This window comes from Adiantum capillus-veneris, chromosome 20 (assembly GCF_014529385.1).
Source record: "Adiantum capillus-veneris isolate H3 chromosome 20, ASM1452938v2, whole genome shotgun sequence".
Taxonomy (NCBI): Eukaryota; Viridiplantae; Streptophyta; class Polypodiopsida; order Polypodiales; family Pteridaceae; genus Adiantum; species Adiantum capillus-veneris.
Window position 1 is genome coordinate 30,681,254 of NC_140950.1, and position 19,992 is coordinate 30,701,245.

At 41.7% G+C, this 19,992-nt stretch overlaps 2 protein-coding genes and 1 pseudogene across 12 annotated transcripts in view; 1 reads left to right on the forward strand and 2 right to left on the reverse strand.

Annotated features, from left to right (window-relative positions):
* The window catches only part of LOC147432311 (uncharacterized), a 141,347-nt gene that overhangs the window by 46,367 nt on the left and 74,988 nt on the right, over positions 1–19,992 (forward strand). The gene's annotated exons all lie outside the window — the stretch shown is intronic.
* LOC147432312 (uncharacterized) lies at positions 881–1,451 on the reverse strand. Its single transcript, XM_086491556.1, has 2 exons — positions 1,407–1,451; positions 881–1,309 (listed from the first exon to the last, which is right to left on the reverse strand). Exons 1-2 carry the CDS (start codon positions 1,449–1,451, stop codon positions 881–883), a joined length of 474 nt encoding a protein of 157 aa, XP_086347682.1.
* On the reverse strand, positions 1,593–14,127 carry LOC147432313 (uncharacterized; annotated as a pseudogene).

Sequence of the window (19,992 nt, forward strand, 5' to 3'; positions counted from 1 at the left end):
TCAACCAAAGCGATTGTTTGTGATAGATGCATAATTTGACCCTTACGTATACTTTTGCATCTAACTGCTATCTCTCTTTGGAGGGTTGCATGATTTACATAATCATGTACCTTTGAGAGAGAGGTAAGGCATTCATGATTCGAAAGCAAGGTTTGATCGAGATTTGAATTACGCAAATCATGAAGCTATTTCAAGGTGGAACCAAACGTAAAATACTGTACGTATTCAGTACGTAAGGTACGCAGTCCTGTATGGATTGAGGTTTAAGGTACGTAAAAATACGCACTATTGGTAAAAAACCCTTAAAAATTAGGAAAAACATTTGAAATTTCACAAAAGAAGCCCACAAATATATAAACTATCAATCTATATGGCTAAATGAAAAGGCCTACCTGCATTAAAATTTAAACATCAATCAAGTGACCTACCATGGTCCATATACGAACATGGGACACAATACCCGATTTATGGTCCATATACGAACATGGGACACAATACCCGATTTCAGTAATAGTATGACAGACTCAAGACCATAATCTCAAAAGCAACATAGCATTGTAAGGTAAGAGACAATGTACATCAATGATCATACAAGGGTGAAGATCCAAAGATTGACTAATGATGATTAAAATACTGCAAATACAAAACTCAACACTACAATCATCCCGGCATGAAAATGGCATATCAATCATGACCAATGAGAATGACATTATGACATAGCAATCATGACCAATGTCTGATGCCAACTACAAAAGCTCATAAACTAGCAAGGTGCAAATGCCAAAAGTTAAAAGTAATACATAGCATGAATAATACTAGAAAAAACCCAATGGAGTCCTCAGTCAAGAGACTCAAGTCTCTCTCTCCCAAGACAACTAGCTTAGAACTCATCATTGGATGAAGATGAGCTCTCTGCAGAGGAGAGAATGTCTCCATGTGACAAGACATTGCCTTCGTCGTCGTACTCTGGCTCCACAACCATAGACACCTGTGGCTGCTCTGCAACATCCTCAAGATCCTCCTCCTCTGTGGCGTGAATGAGACGAACCGCCTCATTTGCACGTACTTGTGCTTTGTGGACAGGAAGCTTTCCTTTGCGAATGCTCTCACGTCGTGCAATATCTGGATCTGGAGCTCGCTCTTGGAGTGGAATGTTGTATGCCCGTGCTCGCGATCTGGTCACTCGTCGATCCACACTCTCCAACTCTCTATGAAGTAGTCGAAGAATCTCCTCCTGCTCATCTCTCGTCTGCTGCTCAATGTTCTCTATAGTGGAATCAGGCACCATCTTAACCTGCGTGGGATCTACCTGCTCATAGAAAAAACCGAACGTACGTTACAAAGAGTTTGATCATATCATCATAAGTAAAATCTACGAGTTAACAAAACCACATATTTAATATTACCTGCTTTGGTGTCCCCAAAGCATGGTAGGCTCGCACAAGCTTCATGTTGGCTCTACAGTAAACCAACCTCTCTAGTTGCGCAGTGCTTAGCCTATTGCGTATTTTGGTGTGGATCAATGAGTAGGCACTCGAGTTGCGCTCACAAGCACCCGCAGAGCAATCCTTCAATTGGGAAATTATAATGATTTAGGGTTTAGTATTTACCTGCAAAAGTGGCAATGGTTTAGGTTTTGTATTTACCTGCGAAAGTAGGCGCAATGCAACATCCGTAAGCTTGGGAAGACCCTGTCTCCCATAGCTCTGCCACCAAGTCAAAGGAAACTTGGTGGCCTCCTGTCTCAGTTCCACAGGCCGCACAAAGGAAGGACCTAAGCTGTTGATGAAGCTCGTCATCTCAGCATCAATCTCCAATTGTGTGTCCTCGTCATACCTCAACGAGATGTATGAATCGCGTAGTGCAAGCAAATCTCTATCATGGAATAGTTCTGGCTTTTTGTAGAGAGGATGGAGACATGCAGTCATTCCATGTATAGGACGGCTCATGAACGTCCACCGACTCTCCACAATAGCCAGTATGTCATCTCGTCTGCACACATCCATAAAAAAAGAAGCATCTCAGTGTAGCAGGTCCGAGCTATTTAAAAAAAAACAATTGCCAACAATTGTCAATGATGCAATCAAGGAAACATATCGCTGCTGAGACAAAGAAGGACACTCTCTAATGTGGCTCTTCATCTGCAAGAATAGAGATGGTAAACCAGCCCTAGTGTGGACCCCTCCATATCCGTGACACGCAGCAACACGTGAACAGGCTGCAAAGCCACTGTGAGAGACTGCACCTCTGTCCAAAAGCTCTCATCAAGAACACGCCTCTGGATGTACTTAGTGTTCTCCTGCTGGGAATTGTGCATGTCTCTCCATTTGGGATCCACCACTGTTTGCATCAGGGAATCCCTTAGCTTGAAGAGCCTATGGAGCACCAAATACATATAGGAAAACCTGGTTTTTGAAGGCTGTACCATATCCAACTGGCTGTGGCTCCTAAAGATGGCAAGTGCTTGGTGCTTCTTGCGGAAGAAAGTGGTGATCTTTGTTGCATCAGACACAATAGGCAGCACCCAAGGGAGTTTCCCTATCCCCTCCATGAGTAAATCAAGGCAATGTGCAGCACAGGGGGTCCAAACTATGGATGGAAACTCTGCTGAAATCAAGTCATCCATTGCTTTGCAATTTGATGCATTATCAGTGACAACCTGTACCACATTCTCTGCGCCAACGTCTCTAATGGCCTGCCGAATGTGCGTGTAAATGAACTGACCTGTGATATGTTCCCCTGCCTTCCCTGCATCCACGGCTCGCAAAAAATATGTGCCAAGGCAAGATGACACAAGAATGTTGATGATGTGTCGTCGACGTATGTCACTCCAACCATCTGAAATGATTGTGCACCCAAATTGTTTCCATCCTGCCTTCACTGGAACCAAAGCCCTGTCAATCAAAGCCTTTTGCTCATCAAGCATTGTCGTGCGCATTTTCTTGTACTCTAAGCCAATCCATGTATCTATGGGACCAACCTGAGCAATAGCCTTCACCATCCTTTTCCATTGGTCAGTCCTCAATACATTGAAGGAGATGTTGCACTCAATAAGAGTGCGAGAAATCTCCATCTCCGCCACCTTTTGTCGCTCCTTGATCCAAGATTGAGTATGCACACGCGAGGGCAAGGTGGTCTGCCTAGGCCCTGTGACATCCTCCGTATCATTAACATCCTCAGAAAACACATCCTCAACATCTTGCATGATACGAGCCCTCTTCCTGTTAGACTGAGCCTGTGCACTAGGTTCACTACTTCCCACTGTTTGATCTTGAGTGTCCATCTCCCCAAGGTCTCCGAGAAGGGCATCATGAAGAGCATCTTGTGTAGATTGTTTTCCCATACCTTTGTTTACTCCTGCCATTGCTGGAAATTTTTCTGCAATCAGTTGATCTTTTACAGCAGGCGGCACCTTCTTGCATGCTCCACAATTGGCTGTACATCCTATTGCCGTCAAGTGTCTGACGACACGAGTGACCGTACTGGTCTTCTGCATCCCACAATACTTGCATTGCCAACGTCGTGTACCTGATCCGGATTGCCCTGGAGTCTTCACAATCTCAATGACATTAGTGTGAATGTTCCAGAGGGGGTTGGCTTCGCGAGGCATGGTGTTTTCTTTGCAAGAAAGGCGCTCACAGACCTGCTCTGCACCTGCTCTGCAACTTTTACAGAAGCGCACTCTCTGTAAAGAGCTTTACTGAAAAAATAAAACGCTACCCTATCGCTGCAACGGACGCCACACGCGCTGGCCAAATTTTTTTAAAAAAAATACTGCACCGTACGGATGCAATCCGTACGGTACGGATCCGTACTGTACGGATGTACCGTACGGATTGCATCCGTACATACATACGGTACTACCTTGAGCTATTTAGCCTTCATAGTCCATAGTAGATAGATCAGAGTTTTTCATACAATGCATAACATCATGAGCTTCTGCTCGAGAGGCACCGCATACCTAGCTAGGTACGATTGGGGGCAGGGGACCGCCGGCCCCCTTTAATTGAGATTTGAATTACGCAAATCATGAAGCTATTAAGCCTTCATAGTCTATAGCAGATAGGTCAGAGTTTTTCGTACAATGCATAACATCATGAGCTTCTGCTCCAGACGCACCACATACCTAGCTAGGTATGCGGCGCCTCCCTCACAGAAGCTCATGATGTTGAGGTCAGTCACAATGTGGGAAATATTGTGAGAATTTGTCCAAAACTTCCTGTGCTAGAGTCGTGATGTAGGAACAATCCTTGAAAAATGTAAACGTTTGAAATTTGATGAGCAAGTGCCAAGATTGCTTTACCTAAAAGCTGTGGACGTTTGGTCTTGTCAAACAGGGAAAGCTTACTAAAAGGGGCTGTACGAGGGTAGGGCTGAGGTAACAGACAAGGGGCTCACGTAGCAGTCCATGCAAACCGGACACTTGGCGACGAGCGACAGTCTGCCACAACTCGCATTTAAAGAAGATAGATCAAAACCACAGCTATGGGCCACGCCGCCACTCCATGAGAGAGAGAGAGGGGTCTGGTCTGCTGCTTGCGAGAGAGGGTGTCAGTGTCTTATCAGAAATTGAAGAGAGAGAGAGAGAGAGAGAGAGAGAGAGAGAGAGAGAGAGAGAGAGAGAGCGTATAACAGTTATGGTCTGCTCTGAAATCGATTCATGAAGGCAAAGAGTTTGGGTTTTACGTGGCTGTTTTAGCAGAGCCTGGCTAGAGGTGCGCCTCTTGAGATGGAAGGACTAATACCCTTGCAGACTTCATACCTCGATAGAGAGCTGTTCTATGCTAACGAGGGTTGTTCTACACTACTGTAATGAAGGAGTACGAATCTTGTGATATAACCCGCAGGGTACTCTTGATAGAGCTAGGTGGTAATTTGTGCTACAGTTTACTGGAATGGATAGCAAAGCAACAATATTACTTAGGAGATAATGATGCATTGCGTTCTATCAGTTATTTCTTCATGACCGTAGTAGAGACAACCTAGAATGTCATTATCCTCTATTGAAGCTTGACTATGTTTGAGAAGTCCAGAATATGTGTGAGAAGTCCAGCTTTGTTGGGTGTGAGAAAAGTTTGATTATCCTCAAATAGAGCTAATTGCAGAGAGCTTGATGCTTTAATATTGCTTAGAGACTTGTGTTTCATGCATGGACTTTATATTGGTGCATGAATAGTTCAAGCTTTCGGTTGTGTCTTGACTTGGAGAAAGTTGGTGAGAAAACACTTTTGGACATTCTCAAACATACTTGGATGGAAATATCTGTATCGTAGTAAACTCTACATTTGAGCAACTATTCAGAGCTTTTGTTTTTTATATACATAGATCAAGCATACTAAGATGGAGTATCCGTATTGCTCGAGGCTTGTGCTTCATACATGCACCTTATATTGGTGCATGAATAGTTCAAGCTCTTGTAAAGCTCATTGCTTTCCTGTTAACATGAGCTCTACGTATCCAAATGAGGCTTTTGGGCATTTTGGACACAATTGAAATGTCAATATGTCCAAATTCTTCACCAAAACGTCAGTATCAAAAGCAACCATACATTGGATCGACAAATGCCAATTGTACTCTGTCAGTCTCTTCTCTTTTTTTAACTTTTACTTTTAAAGACATGATGCTGATTTTATGGATATCTTTTGTACACACAAAAGACACAAAGCTTTAATGACAAAATCAACTCCAGCTCAATTGGAAAGGGAACCCCTTGTATCTGATGTATACTACAAGAGGTGTCAAAAAAAGGTTGGAGATCAAGTGGAGACTAGCTATTGTGACGATTTGTCGTATTCTTGACGAGTCACATTGTCTAAAGGAGAAGTAATTTTGAGACGGCTTTGCATGAAATGCTACTAATGAAAGCTCGTTTGGTGATTTAGAAAAGAGGAGACCATGAATAGACGTGGAAATTCCACGTACATCTTAGACTAAAGCAATGTTGACGGAGATGTTGCCAACTACAAGAGGAATTTCTTAAGACCAGAGAAGATATAGGCCAACATGAAGAGAGTTGTCCAGAGGGAAGCTAAGCATCATTTTACTTGAGCATGGGACTTGAGGAGAATTGAGGTGTATTTGCAGATATATGGGAGAGATTTCGCAAGCTCAATTGCGAGCTACAAGACATCAAAGAGGCTTTACACGCATGTAAACTATTTATTAAAGAGAGGAAGGTGCAAGATTTAGCAATGACAATGAATTGTTCCGAAATTTTAGATGATAAGGCAATAGATTCTAAAGCGAGAAAAGTAGGTTGCATGGAATGTTATTCGCAAAACGTTTAAAACGTGAATAATGGTCATATAATACGCTTGTCCTAATTATTCAAATGTATTATATTGTGAGACTTCATTGTTTTTAATAAGTTTGTATATCCTCTTGTAAATCGATTGATATGTTTATCGATCGATATCAATAAACATATCAATTGATAAACAGTAATATAAAAAGATTAGAGAATGTATCACTCATCTTTTTATAGTCTACAAGGTTAACCAAACCAATGAACAGTGGAGAGCTTAACTCAAAAAATTTAGTAAAATGATTTTTTTTGACAAAATCATATGTTTTAGTTACTTAAATGTAGCTTGAATATAAGAAACTTCATTTTTTGCTTTTTGCCTTACACTATATTGAAAATATATGAGCTTTATAGAGAAAGTACTAGGGTTTGTGCGAGCAAGCGGCCGTAGAAGCTCTTGTGAGCTTTGCTTGCGAGAAGCCGCGAGCTAGGGGCTCTTTGGGGTTGTTTGCAGCAGGAGGTGCTCCTGGGTGGATGCAATTCAAAGCCGGCAGGGTTGGCGAGGTGCGGCGGGGATGTGCCCCGCAGGGGGGGCTCTGGTTGCCTCGGCTTTGTTTTGTCTTGTGCATGCTCCGATCTCTCTTTTTTATGCGCACATAACGCGTTAGGCCTTTGGCTTAGCTAATAGAAATATAAAGAGAGACACATACAGTCCTTCGCTTTTCTGAAGTTCTAAGTAATGTTGTATGTGTTTTAAAACAATGAAAGCATTAGGGTGATGATATATTACGTTTAGCTGTTAATACATGATATAGGTTTGAGTATCAAAAATGTTGATAGTAAGTAGGTTTTTAAGAGCTTATTGCATTACGGTAGAAAGTATGTTAACCTCTTAATAACGTGCTCGTAGAGTAATTTCTTTCTTGGTTCTTTCATCACTTTCTCTTACTTTCTCTTGGTTATTTTGAATACTCGTTCTTGCTTCCAAGTAGACATAGCACGTAATGGAAAGCCTTTTGGTTGTTATTAGATAACACTCTTATCTCCAAGTAGGTTGTAGTTATAGATAGAACACATCACAAGGTTTGATTAGCTACTTTCAAGCGAATGCTCTTACTCTTAAGAGAGCATAGATGGTTGTTTGGTTTAGATTCACTACTCGTGTTTAAACAAACGGCTCCTATCTTTTGAGAAAGAGAAGTTTACTAGTGAACCTAGGTACTACCCAGTTATTTTTGGAGCTTTGGTTGTTACCTTCTGTAATGGAGTAGCGGAAATTAGAGAAAGGAGCATAGCGGATGAACATAATTGATGGTAGAAACATAAACATAGCATTTAGTTAACTTGGCATGACTAATACTTTTGCAAGAGAGAGAGTTTAGAGAACATGACAACGATTGAGGACCGGATTTATATGGAGCCGGTCCCCCCTCTAATAGGCATTTGTATTATAGTTTCTTCCATCAAGAGAGACTTGTTACAATACAATCTTTGTGTTTCTTGTGACCAAGGTGATGCAATGAAGATGGAAAGCTTCATGCATCACGAGCATAACATAAGCTTTATGGAAAGCATTAACTAACTCAAGCCTCAGTCCCAAAACTTCAAACACCTTCGAAGGTGGAGAGAGCTAGTAGGGAACGAGAGTAGGGGAGAGGAAGAATAAACATTTCATAGGAGAAAGAGTGAGTTCCTCACTTATCATCACTCTTCTTGCTAGCACACATAACAACATAGTAATGAAGATGGAGAAAATGACAAGCTTAAGCATTGCAGCATGGCTCTTGGTTGGATTTGCATTCTATAGCCTAGAGTATTGGTGTAGGCTCTCAGCCTCTTTACTTTCTTGGAGAAGGAGAGGTAGTCTTAAGCCCCTTAAGCTTGGACCGGGTTCCCACCTCAACTACAGCCCTAGCATCTCAAGCATGACAAGCACCTCAAGCATCTCAATCATCAAGCCCCTAAAGCATCTCAGTCATCAGGCATAACAAGCACCTCAAGCTTGGGCGGCGTTCCCACGTCAAGCACAACCCTAACTTACGTAAGGTCAAAGGACTTTTAACACTAACTATTGGAGGTCTTCAATGAAGCTAATTTTAAGGAGTATATGCTCTATTGGTTAGTCTTTCCCTTTGACAGACCATCTCTCATTTGGGCCTCTTTAATATTGGCCCTGTGTTAAGATAGATCTATAAACACATGTCTATATCCTAACCCTTGTTCCCGTTTATTCTCCTACATTAAATGATCAGTTTAATATGAGAAAATCATTTGGGTTGGTTAGATATTAGATTTTATGACATGACTTCTCTCTTGATATCATGGTCGTTCTTGACTATGAGGTAGAAAAGATAAAGCCTTAGTCATTATATGTTCTAAAGATAGTGGAGCTAATGGTCTACCAATGCTATCCAATATCATTTGATATTAAACAGAGATGGAGTTAAGAGTAAACATTAAAGATTATCTTTTTTTTTTTTTTTTTTGCAATACTCATTGAATTGAGTGAGTTGAAATGATATTTAACACCAAAGAAAATACAAGATCAACCTTGCTCATACACATTGAGCCAGGGTTTCAAAAACAACCTACAATCATCAACCATGCTCGAAACAAGCCATGAAATCACAAACACACGAATCATATACAAGTCCATAGTCGAGCTTTTTATTACAGGGAAGCCGGAAAACCCGCTACAAACACGTAAAGCTAAAAAAAGTTACGCGACTACATAACAACCTTGTTGCATCCGCCACTGAAACAACCAAGGATGAAGCATCGAACTAGTACGGAGAGCCCACGAAGCATATCCGACCAATGAGCCAATCCCCATACCAAGGAGGAACTAGATCCACTTGTAGATGAAACCAGGACCCGACTTCAGCGAACCAACCCAGAACAAAGGGGGTGCCACCATGCACCAAGCGCTGCCACCAGATGATGCATGCCCCCAACCATTTAGACCCGAACCACCACAGCATGCAAATGAATAGAAGAAGAAGGTAACCTGAACCAACCCAGAACAAAGGGGGTGCCACCATGCACCAAGCGCTGCCACCAGATGATGCATGCCCCCAACCATTTAGACCCGAACCACCACAGCATGCAAATGAATAGAAGAAGAAGGTAACCTTTGGCTCCAGCAAGGGAGAGGGTAAGGAGGCAGCACACGATGGCCCTCCTTTGTAGGGCTTAAGTAGGCTCACATGAAAAGCATTGTGTATGAGCCAATGTTTGGGCAACTTAAGTTTGTAAGCCATCTCATTGATGGGCTTCAAGATTTGAAAACGACCATAGTATCTTTTTGTTAGCATCACATTGGACCTCAAATGGCTTTGAGAGATCGAGAAGCATGAGGACTGGTTAGGAATGACCTATGTATTGAACCCGTTGAATGAAAAAATCGCTTTTCGTTTGGTTTATAAAAAGATTCTTCTCCGTCAATGATTGAAAAATTATTTGGAGATGTTGCTTATGTTTCTTCAAAGACTAGGAGTAGATGATGATATCATCAATGAGTTTACGGTATGGTCTAATTTTTTTTCCATTAGAAGATTGAACGTGGCTGGTGCATTAGTCAAGCCAAAAGGCATGACTAGATATTCATAAAGGCCAAAGTTGTACAATACGCGGTCTTTAGGATATCTTCATCCACTATCCTTATTTGATGATAGCCACTTTTAAGGTCAATCTTGCTAAAGTAGGGAGCCTTGTAGCTTATCAAACAAATCTTCTATCCGAGGCACGTGAAATCTGTTTTTGATAGTGATATTGTTTAGTGCTTGCTTGTCCACACACATACGGTATGTACCATCTTTGTTTTGGACTAAAAGGAGTGGAGAACAAAAAGAAGAGGAGCTAGGCCTCACCATCTCTTTGTCTAACGAATCTCACCTTTGCAATGTGGATCCTTTTTTGAAGCTTCGATGGTGGAAGCCGTAGGAGTCTCATTGCGAGCATTTTTCTTGGGACAAGAACGATAGCCATGTCCTTGCTCCCCACACTTAAAACACTTTGGTCCTTGCGAAAAGATTCAAGCAAGAGAGTTTGTTTTTGCCTTTGTAAACTCCCTTCTCTTTGGACTGATTGTTGTTGTTGTTGTTGGAAGTCCCTTGGCAAGAATTTTGGGCATTGGTTTTTTCCATTGCATCATTTTTGTCTTGGTTTCCCATGGGCTTGACATTTCGTATAGCCCCTTGTTGAAAAATGATGCGTAAAGCAACCATGGTGTGATGGGTTACTTTGGTGATAGAACCAAGCCGTTGAGAGTTGACATATTGGGCCATCTCTTCGGATAATCCCGCACATAATTTTTGCTTTTGCTCGACGAAGTCTATCTTTTTAAGAACAGTAGCCTTGAGATGTAAATCCCAAAACTTGTCTACGTATTTGTGGATATACTCATCAGAGAGAAGCTTCAAGGTGCACCATTTGGTGAGCACTTTGTCATTTCCATCTCTTGCAAGAAATTCCTTAATGATAGAAACTCGTAGAGTTTTCCATGTCTTTGGGGCTTCTCCATAGCAACGAAGAGTAGCCCACCATTGACGAGACGATTTCTGGAAGTGTATAGCTACATGGTGTAGCTTGGAGGAATTCGTGAAGCCCTTGTCTACAAAGGCGGCATCAAATTGCTTGATGAAGGCCAACACTTTGTCGGTAGCACCAAAGGTGGCATCATAGGTAAGAAAAGAGATACTCTTTCCTCCCTCCTTGAACTTCATGAGCTTTTGTGACCTTCGCCAAGAATAGCCATAGCTTTCGTCGGAAGAGGAGAAAGGTGAAGAAGAAGGAGAAGAGGGTGACCTCTTTCTTGCCCTTTTCTTCCTTTGTTTCCTCTCTTCCCTTTCGGACTATCAAGGAGAAGGACTGTGTGATGATCTTTTCCTCTTGGGAGGAGTTCGCAATCGTCTAGACCGCCGTCTTCTTGGAGCCACATCTTCGGAGGAACTTAAAGTTTCATTGCTTTCTTGCTCTTTGGATTCCTCCTCTCGTATGGGAGAGAGTCTTCTTTTGGGGGTCTCTTCCAAAGGCCTCCTAAGCTGTCTCTCCTCTTGGAGAGAAAGGGAAATCCCAAAAGCGCGAAGTTGTTGAGTAATTTTGGCTTGCAAAGCATGGTTACCCATAGCTTGCTGCAACCTAGTAACGAGATAATTGACAAACATGGGGGCATCATGATTAGCACACTCATGTGCAAAATCAAAGATATCAATATTAATTCTAATCTCTTGGTTATTGTCAGCCATGTTAACAAAATTTATGTAAGTACTTAGTGTATGCTATGGCAATTCAAAACCGTAGTTGCCACTCCTCTTAGCCTTTAAAAATTGGCTCTTAAGTATCTACACCCATAGCTCGAAGTGATTAGTTATAGAGAGTAGTGGAGTGGGTATAATATCGCAGAATTGCCCAGAGCTAGCTCCTTTCGGACTTCTTATGGCTCACTCATTGTAAATCCGTAGGCAAGTCTAAAAAGGCTCCATTATTAAGATTAAAGCTCCCGAGGTGTGCACCATATCCCACATAGTGAGCTCAACAAAACTGATAATAGATCCCAGTTCCACTTACTCTAATATAATTAACAAAATCAACCTTTTATAAGCTACTTAAGGACCTCTCTTCTTAAGCACGAAAAGAGAAACCAAATGCTTTGATACCAATGTAATGGAAATGGCCTATTAACTTTCAAAGTAGCGGAAATTAGAGAGAGTACTTTTGTGAAATTACTTTGTGAGCATAGCGGGTGAACATAATTGATGGTAGCAACATAAACATAGCATTTAGTTAACTTGGCATGAACAATACTTTTGCAAGAGAGAGATTTTAGAGAACGTGATAACAATTGATGACCGGATTTTTGTGGAGCCGCGGTCCCCCCTCTAATAGGCATTTGTATTATAGTTTCTCCCATTAAGAGAGACTTGTTACAATATAATCTTTGTGTTCCTTGTGACCTACACGGTACTAATATATTAAATTCCGATGCCCATTTTGTTGGCTCTACCGACGGTGATATCGTCACCTGTACAGACGACCAAAACCTGCAAATTTTTTTTTGGGCAAAGAGGACTGGGAACTAATGCTGCATGTACTGTAGCAAAAGAAAACAACCCTCTCTGCCCAAGGGAAGAGTGCACAAGCAACCGCACTCCACCTACAAGCTGACGCTAAAGAGCGAGTGTATGGCAATTAGCAAAATTGTAAGAATAACATTACTTGTTATCATAATTAAAACATGAGTCAAAAACTTTAAAACCATAAACATAATCTGTTTGCCATACCATAACCATTGTCATAACTTGCTTGTCATACCATAGTCATAATCATAACCATCACACGATTGCTATACCATCATAGCAAAACCATAACCATAACCTTGCTCAACCATAACCATAACTATAACCATAGCAAAACCATAACCATAGCACGATTGCTATACCATCATAGCAAAACCATAACTACCACCTGAACCAAAACCATAACCATAACCTTGCACAACCATAACCATAACCATAACCATAACCATAGCAAAACCATAACCATAACCATAGCAAAACCATAACCATAACCATAATCATAACCATAACCAAAACCATAATCATAACCATAACCTTGCACAACCACAACCATAACCATAACCATAAACATAAACATAAACATAAACATAAACATAAACCATAAACATAAGTTGACGGTCAAACCTTAACCATACCATAAACATAACCATAAACCACAAATATAAGTACTACAAAACTGTACATATGACTGAGTGAGAAGCCCTCGTGGTAATGCCTCCCAATCCCGTCCTCTCCCTCCTCCTGCAGGCTGGGTCAAAAGGGCCACAAGTCCAAGCTTGTACTCATACTTCTTCTCTTGTCGTGTCGGAAGGCGCTTCACGACAACTTTCTTCAAAATTATGGTTTAATCATTAGATAAATCTTCACATAACATATATACTATTAATAATTTAAAGCATACGTATAACACTTACAAACTCATGTCGAAGCGTATCGTAGCCTCCACTCTCAAGATGTGACGCTCCAGCAGACTTGAAACGTGCTCTGGCTGCATCTCTATTGGGATTGTCTTGTGTCTCTCATAAAATCCCTATCCACTTGTCTGCGTCCAACCATGGCGGCTTGAGATCGCCGTCAGTGAACCTGTCTCTGGCCTCTGACCGCCGATGGTGTGACATTGTGGACCTCGCCAGGATCAAAATCCAGGCGTTCGAGACCTGACCGTACCCCTCTGCCGGCATGTACTCTCTTTGAATGGCATCGACGATGTAATTCTTTCTCTCAAGATCGAGATTTTTTCAAATCTCCATCATAGTGACCAAACTGAATCGTACAGAGCTATTGAATCCTCGGTCGCATTTACTTTCTCACCCTATCTGTCACAACAACCCCATCCCTGCTCCTGTACACCTTGCTAGGATCATACTCCTGTGATCCCCAAGGTGTACATGGTGTGCCCATCGATGAACTATCTACTGAAGAGAGTGGTGGATGCTCTCTTGGTTGTGTGGATGCATCGGTAGAAGCACTACCACAACAACCACCGCCTCCAGAACAATGACAACGTCGTCTCGGGGATGAACCACCCGTCGATGTAGAGGGCACACGAGTCCTAGGCGTAGGGGGCACAATAGACTGAGGTGTGGGGCCGCTCAGTGTAGGGACCACACTAGTCCCGAGCGTAGGGTCAGTCGTAGTAGGTCTAGAGGTACCTGCACCTGCACCTGCATCCCAAAGGTGATGTGCCATCGCGATCTGCTCTGGTGTAAACTGAGACAAAAAAGAGTCTATCTGCTCGGGTAACATGCCGACCGGAGTGACTGGAGAACTAAAACTAGGAGAGTAGGGCTCATCGTCATCGGCCATGCCTAATCTTACACAAACAACACCCACAAAATACATTAGTTTACGCAAGAAATGCTTAATCAATACAAACAACAAATCAACAAAATTGCTACACAAATGAGACAAATGAATGAAACTGCTACATAAATGACCAAAATCTAAAGTCTATTGTAGACTAATAAAAAGAGCTTTACAAAATGTTTCCTAGCAAAAGTCATTTGTTAATCTCTCATCCTCTATGAGATCTGATGCACCAAAGATGTCTATCTCAATCTATACTTCTGCATCTTCGTCATCAAACTCTACTTCTTCGTCGCTCTCCGCATCAGCTTCACTATTTGACACCTCATCTCTAGGCTCAGACAATTTCTCAATGCTGACATCCACCTCAGAATATAAACTTAAAGTTGGAGTCGGTCCTGCACTTTGTTCATGAATCACCTCTTCGAGCTCAACATCCAATCCTTCACACACTTGCTTGCTACGTGGAGCAACTTGAACGACATAGAGCCAACAGGGTTTAGACATATCATTCTCATCATTTTCTGTCCATAGTGGATCGTGTATGAACACAACTTGTTCACAATGCTGCGGAAGTACGAATGTATCCCGCACATTTGTCTACACCCACCTAGAGTTCACTTGAATCAATCCACTCATGTCTTTGGGTATAGTTGCGTCTGTGGGAGTCGCTCGTAATAACTTTTAACCACTTGACATCAAAGATAAACATATCAAACGTGCTAAAGCTAATCTTCAAGATGTCTTGGATGTAGCCAAAGTATCCAAGGTGGCCAGTCTCTGTATTCTCATCCCTGGCACTACTCCTACTTTCTTGGGCGAAGCTTGCCCTAACACCACTGTCGAAAGTGACCCTTTGTTTATCCATCCGTTGCACTCTGAAGTGCTTCCCATGCAACCACAAAGCTCCATATTTGTGATACTGTAGCCACAAAATTGAAACAGACTAAAAGTTATTAAAGAAAACTAATTTTCATGTAGAGCTCGAACAGGAAGTTGTGAAATGTACATGGCAACCCCTTGACATCTCCTCTTTCTCTTCAGTAATCAACACTCCACTCCTCTTTGCCTCTGAGAGTGTCGCATCTAACTACCGCCCAATTGGAAAGTTGGGTAATTTCTGAAGATGGTCTGGAAAAGGAAGGTTTCTAGTTGCACGTTTGCGCTTGAATTGAAGGCGATCTGTCAGACATTTTTGCTTTTCCCCTTGGTAGCTCTCTAGCCACTTTTGCATGATGTCTGAGTTGAGAAGGCAAAATCTCATAACATTTTCTCGCATTGTGATGTCCATCTTCCTAATGACGCCTTGTCCCTACGGCTCGTTCCCTGTCACCTTGACGTTGACTTCAGTAGTCCACATTCAGGGCATCTCTGGATCAATTGAGACAAAAAATTCACTAATGAGAACAAGAGACTCTTCGGCCATGCTACCCTCGGGGCGAGCCCTTTGACGAACAAACCCCTTTAAATTCTTCATAAATCTCTCCAAGAAGAACATCCACCTGCTATGGACCACCCCAACAACTGCAACTTCATCGACCACATGCATAAGTACATGCATTTTGGATGGTAAGAATGTTTGTTGGAATGTACTTCTCTACCATGCACACTGCTTCAATAGCATTTAAGCGTGCTGCATCGATGCTGTCTTCTCTTATCTCTTTTGAACCGATCCAGCGTACCAACTCACTGATTTTGTAGATTGTTCTTCTAATGTCCTCTGTCTAACAACCCTTTATGGCAATTGGTAAGATGAACTGTAAAACTTTGTGTCATGGGACTTAAGACCACTGAGATTGTCATGTCTTGTAAAAGCCGTTTTCAAACATCGCATGCACCCTGTGGGAGTCTTGAATGAAGATATAGTCTTCTTCACTTGTTGCTCTTCTGCGCGAGTGAGAACCCATGGACCTTTTGGTATAGACCACTTTCCTTTGGGTTTAAGTTGAGGCCACATCTCTGGCGTTCGACCCACAACTTGCAAGTCATCTCATTGGGCCTTGCTCTCCCTTTTTCTAGTGATGGTCTTCCAGATGATCTCCCCCACATTCTTGAAGATGTACATTGGGTCGAGCAAATGATTTATCAGCAGGTCACGCCAGTACGGGAGATCTTGGAAAATAGAAAGTCTTTTCATTCCAGGTGGCATCCAATCTCCCCTCTTCAGTCACATGTTTTTCCAATCGCTCGCTTTCAGTGGATGCATGTCATGTTTGCATATGTTTGGTCCTCGTAGCTCATATCCTTCAGGCAAAAATCTACCATGCTCCTCGTAAACTGTCTTGGTCAAATGCTCAGAGCGGCGGAAGCCAAGTTGAGGACCACATTTCGGACATGCATGATTGCCCGAGTAACTCAAGCCTGAAACATCACATATTAATATTTAAAAGCGTTGACAGAGCCATGAATCACATGCGTGTGAGGGTTTTAAAGGCACTTATCTGAGCACTCACCGAACCCTGGCCAATTGTGCATGGTGCACATGAGAATGCCTTGCACATGTACATTCCGTCGTTCGATTGGTTGGGACATATCAACCACATCGATTTTTGTCCACAAGATTTGGAGCTCTTCTATAAGTGGTGCCAGATAGACGTCCATGTTCTTTGCTTTGTACTTTCCTAGGACGATCAATGACAACAACAGATGGCCCTTCTTTATAGCGAGCCATGGTGGAAGATTATAATTAACGAGACAAATTGGCCATGTGCTCCATGAAGAACTCCGTAATCCGAACGGGTTTACTCCGTCCATTGCCAGACCAAAGCGGATACATCGGAGGATCGTTCATAAATGTAGGCCAACTTTCCTTTATGTGCTTCTATGCACGAGAGTCAGCAGGTACCCGCATAACATCATTTTGCCGATGTAGTATTTGAGTGCCATGTCATCAAAGCGGCTATGGACTTGCACCTGAACATACTCTTTATTCTTGGAATGATAGGAAAGTGTCGAAGGACCTTTGCTGGGATAGATTTTCCTTGTGTGTCCTTCCTGTACCTATTTGATCCACAATTGGAACACTGTTCCAGGTTTGCATACTCATTGCGAAAAAGTATATTATCATTAGGACATGCATGTATTTTCTGATAATCCAAGCCCAAATTAGTAAGAGCTTTTTAGCGGCTGGACGGGTAGGGGACATGTGATTCCTTTCTGGCAAGATTTGCTCATTCAGCAACCTTACGTTACATGAACAAGTCAGCCCTTTGATCACTTTATATGAAATGTAATTTTCACTTTACCATGCTTAGGATATATATGTTTACGTGAAAAGCTTTGTGACTGAGGCGTCAGACCAACTGTAGACAGACTGCAAATTAAGCATTTCCAATGCGGTACTGAGAACTGAGATTTTTGCATCAGTGTAGAGCGGCATGCGTGCAAGACTTTGCATCATCTCACCCTCCTCATCGTTGCTATCATGCCGTCGATATGAACGGTATGGCTGAGGTTGGTCCACAATACTGCGTTCAATGTTGTCGTCTTCTATGTTGGAATCCATGTCAAAAAACGCATTTAACATCTGCTCCATCTCTATTTCTTGAAATGCCGCTTCAGGTATTGGTTGGGAGGACTCAGTCGATGGCTGCTCGTTTGAAAATCGTGTTCTCTGGGATGAAGTTGGAGCAATATCTACTTGCCGACTTTGACCTTCAATCTCTAGACCATGAGATCGATAACGCAGGTCGTGTACTTGCTCTATCAGAAAGAGACCGTGATGCGTATATATTGGTCGTAGATTTTTCGTTTTCGAAAGATCTAATACTTGCAATGCGCACAAGGGCACGCCATCCTATCGTCCATACTTTATCTACCAATGATGCAACAAATAATTAAAACACTTTAGTTGTTATAACTACAAGCTTTAACAACCTTACATTCTCTAGCCAGGCCTGATCCCCCACGCACACCTCGGTCTAGAGGTGCATGGAGATTAGGACCACATGGTAATAATCTTGTTTTTATTGGTTAATGACTATATATTAAAGTTCTTGAAGTCTCTATATACTTTTGAAGTCCGATTGCATTTTTTCAACTATTTTCTGCTAGCTCTAACAACCTCACATTTTCTAGCCAGGCCCGATCCCCGCACACCTCGGTCTAGAGGTGCACGAAGATTAGGACCATAGGGTAATAATCTCGTCTTGATTGGTCAATGACGATATATTAACGTTCTTTCAATCTGTGTGCACTTTTGATGTCCAATTGCATTTTTTTTACTATTAATTTGACGCTAGCTCTAATCTAACCTAACCTATAACATAACCCTAACCTAACTTAATGTAACCTAACTTATAACCTAAACCCTAACCTGTAACCTAACCTAAGCGAAGTCCGTTTGTGTTTTTAGAAGTACATGAGCCATCTTCAAAGTTCGATTGCGTCTTTTCTACTATTAATTTAACGATAACTCTAACTTAACCTTTAATCGTTATGCCTAACCTATAATCTAACGTAACGTAAAGCCTATATCTAACTTAACTTAATGTAACCTAACTTATAACATCTAGGTAACCTATAAACTAACCTAACCGAACATCCGTTTGCGTTTTTAGAAGTACACAAGTCATCTTCGAAGTCCGATTGCATTTTTACTACTATTAATTTGACGCTAGCTCTAACCTACCCTATAATCGTTATGCTTAATCTATAATCGTTATGCCTAACTTATAATCTAACCTAACGTAAACCTATACCTAACCTAACTTAATGTAACCTATCTTATAACATCTACCTAACTTATAACCTAACCTAACCGAAGTCTGTTTGCGTTTTTAGAAGTACACGAGTCATCTTCGAAGTCCGATTGCGTTTTTAGAAGTACACGTGTCATATTCGAAGTCCGTTTGTATTTTCTCGACTATTATGCCGTCGATAGCTCTAACTTAACCTATAATCTCACCCAACATATAATCTAAACCTAACCTAATATAAAAACAACACAATGGTGAGACGTTTAGCAAAACGACAAGCCATACAGCTTGCCCACAATGCATATGCGATGTGGGCAAGCTGTATGGCTTGCCAATTTGGCAAACGGCTCACCATTGTGTTGTTTTTAGAGTTGGGAAGTGATTTTATGGCCTGAAAATAACTCGCAGACAAATAAACAACACAATGGCGAGCCGTTGGCAATATGGCAAGCCATAGAGGTTTCCCACAATGCATACGCCTTGTGGGCAAGCTTTGTGGCTTGCTGTATTGCCAATCGGATCGCCATTGTGTTGTTTTTAGGGGCACGAGGTAATTTTAGTGCTTGAAAATCCCTCGCAAACATATAGACAACACCATGGCGAGCGGTTTGGCAAGACTGAAAGCCATAAAGCTTGCCCACAATGCATATGCATTGTAAGCAAGATCTATGGCTTGCCGTATTGCCAAACGGCTCGCCATGGTGCTATTTAGGACTTGAAATCCGTTCGCGAACATATAAACAACACAATGGCAAGCCGTTGGCACTACAGAAAGCCATAGAGCTTGCCCGCAATGCATATGTGTTGTGGGTAAGCTTTATGGCTTGTCGTATTGACGAATGGATCGCGTTGTTTTTAATATGCGTTGTGGATAAGCTCTATAGCTTGTCGTATTGTTGAACGTAGCTTAACCTAACTTAACTTAACCTAACCTAACCGAATATAACTTAACCTAACTAGCTTAACTTAATATAACCTAACGTATAAGATAACCTAACCCACTAGCGTATAACCTAACATGACAACGTAGCTTAACTTAACGTAACTTAACCTAATCTAACTTAACTTATAACCTAAACTTAACCTAAAACCTAAACCCCATCAACTATAATTTGAAAAACGACATAATTTAATAAAAAAATTCTTCAAAACAAGATTCTTCATAAAC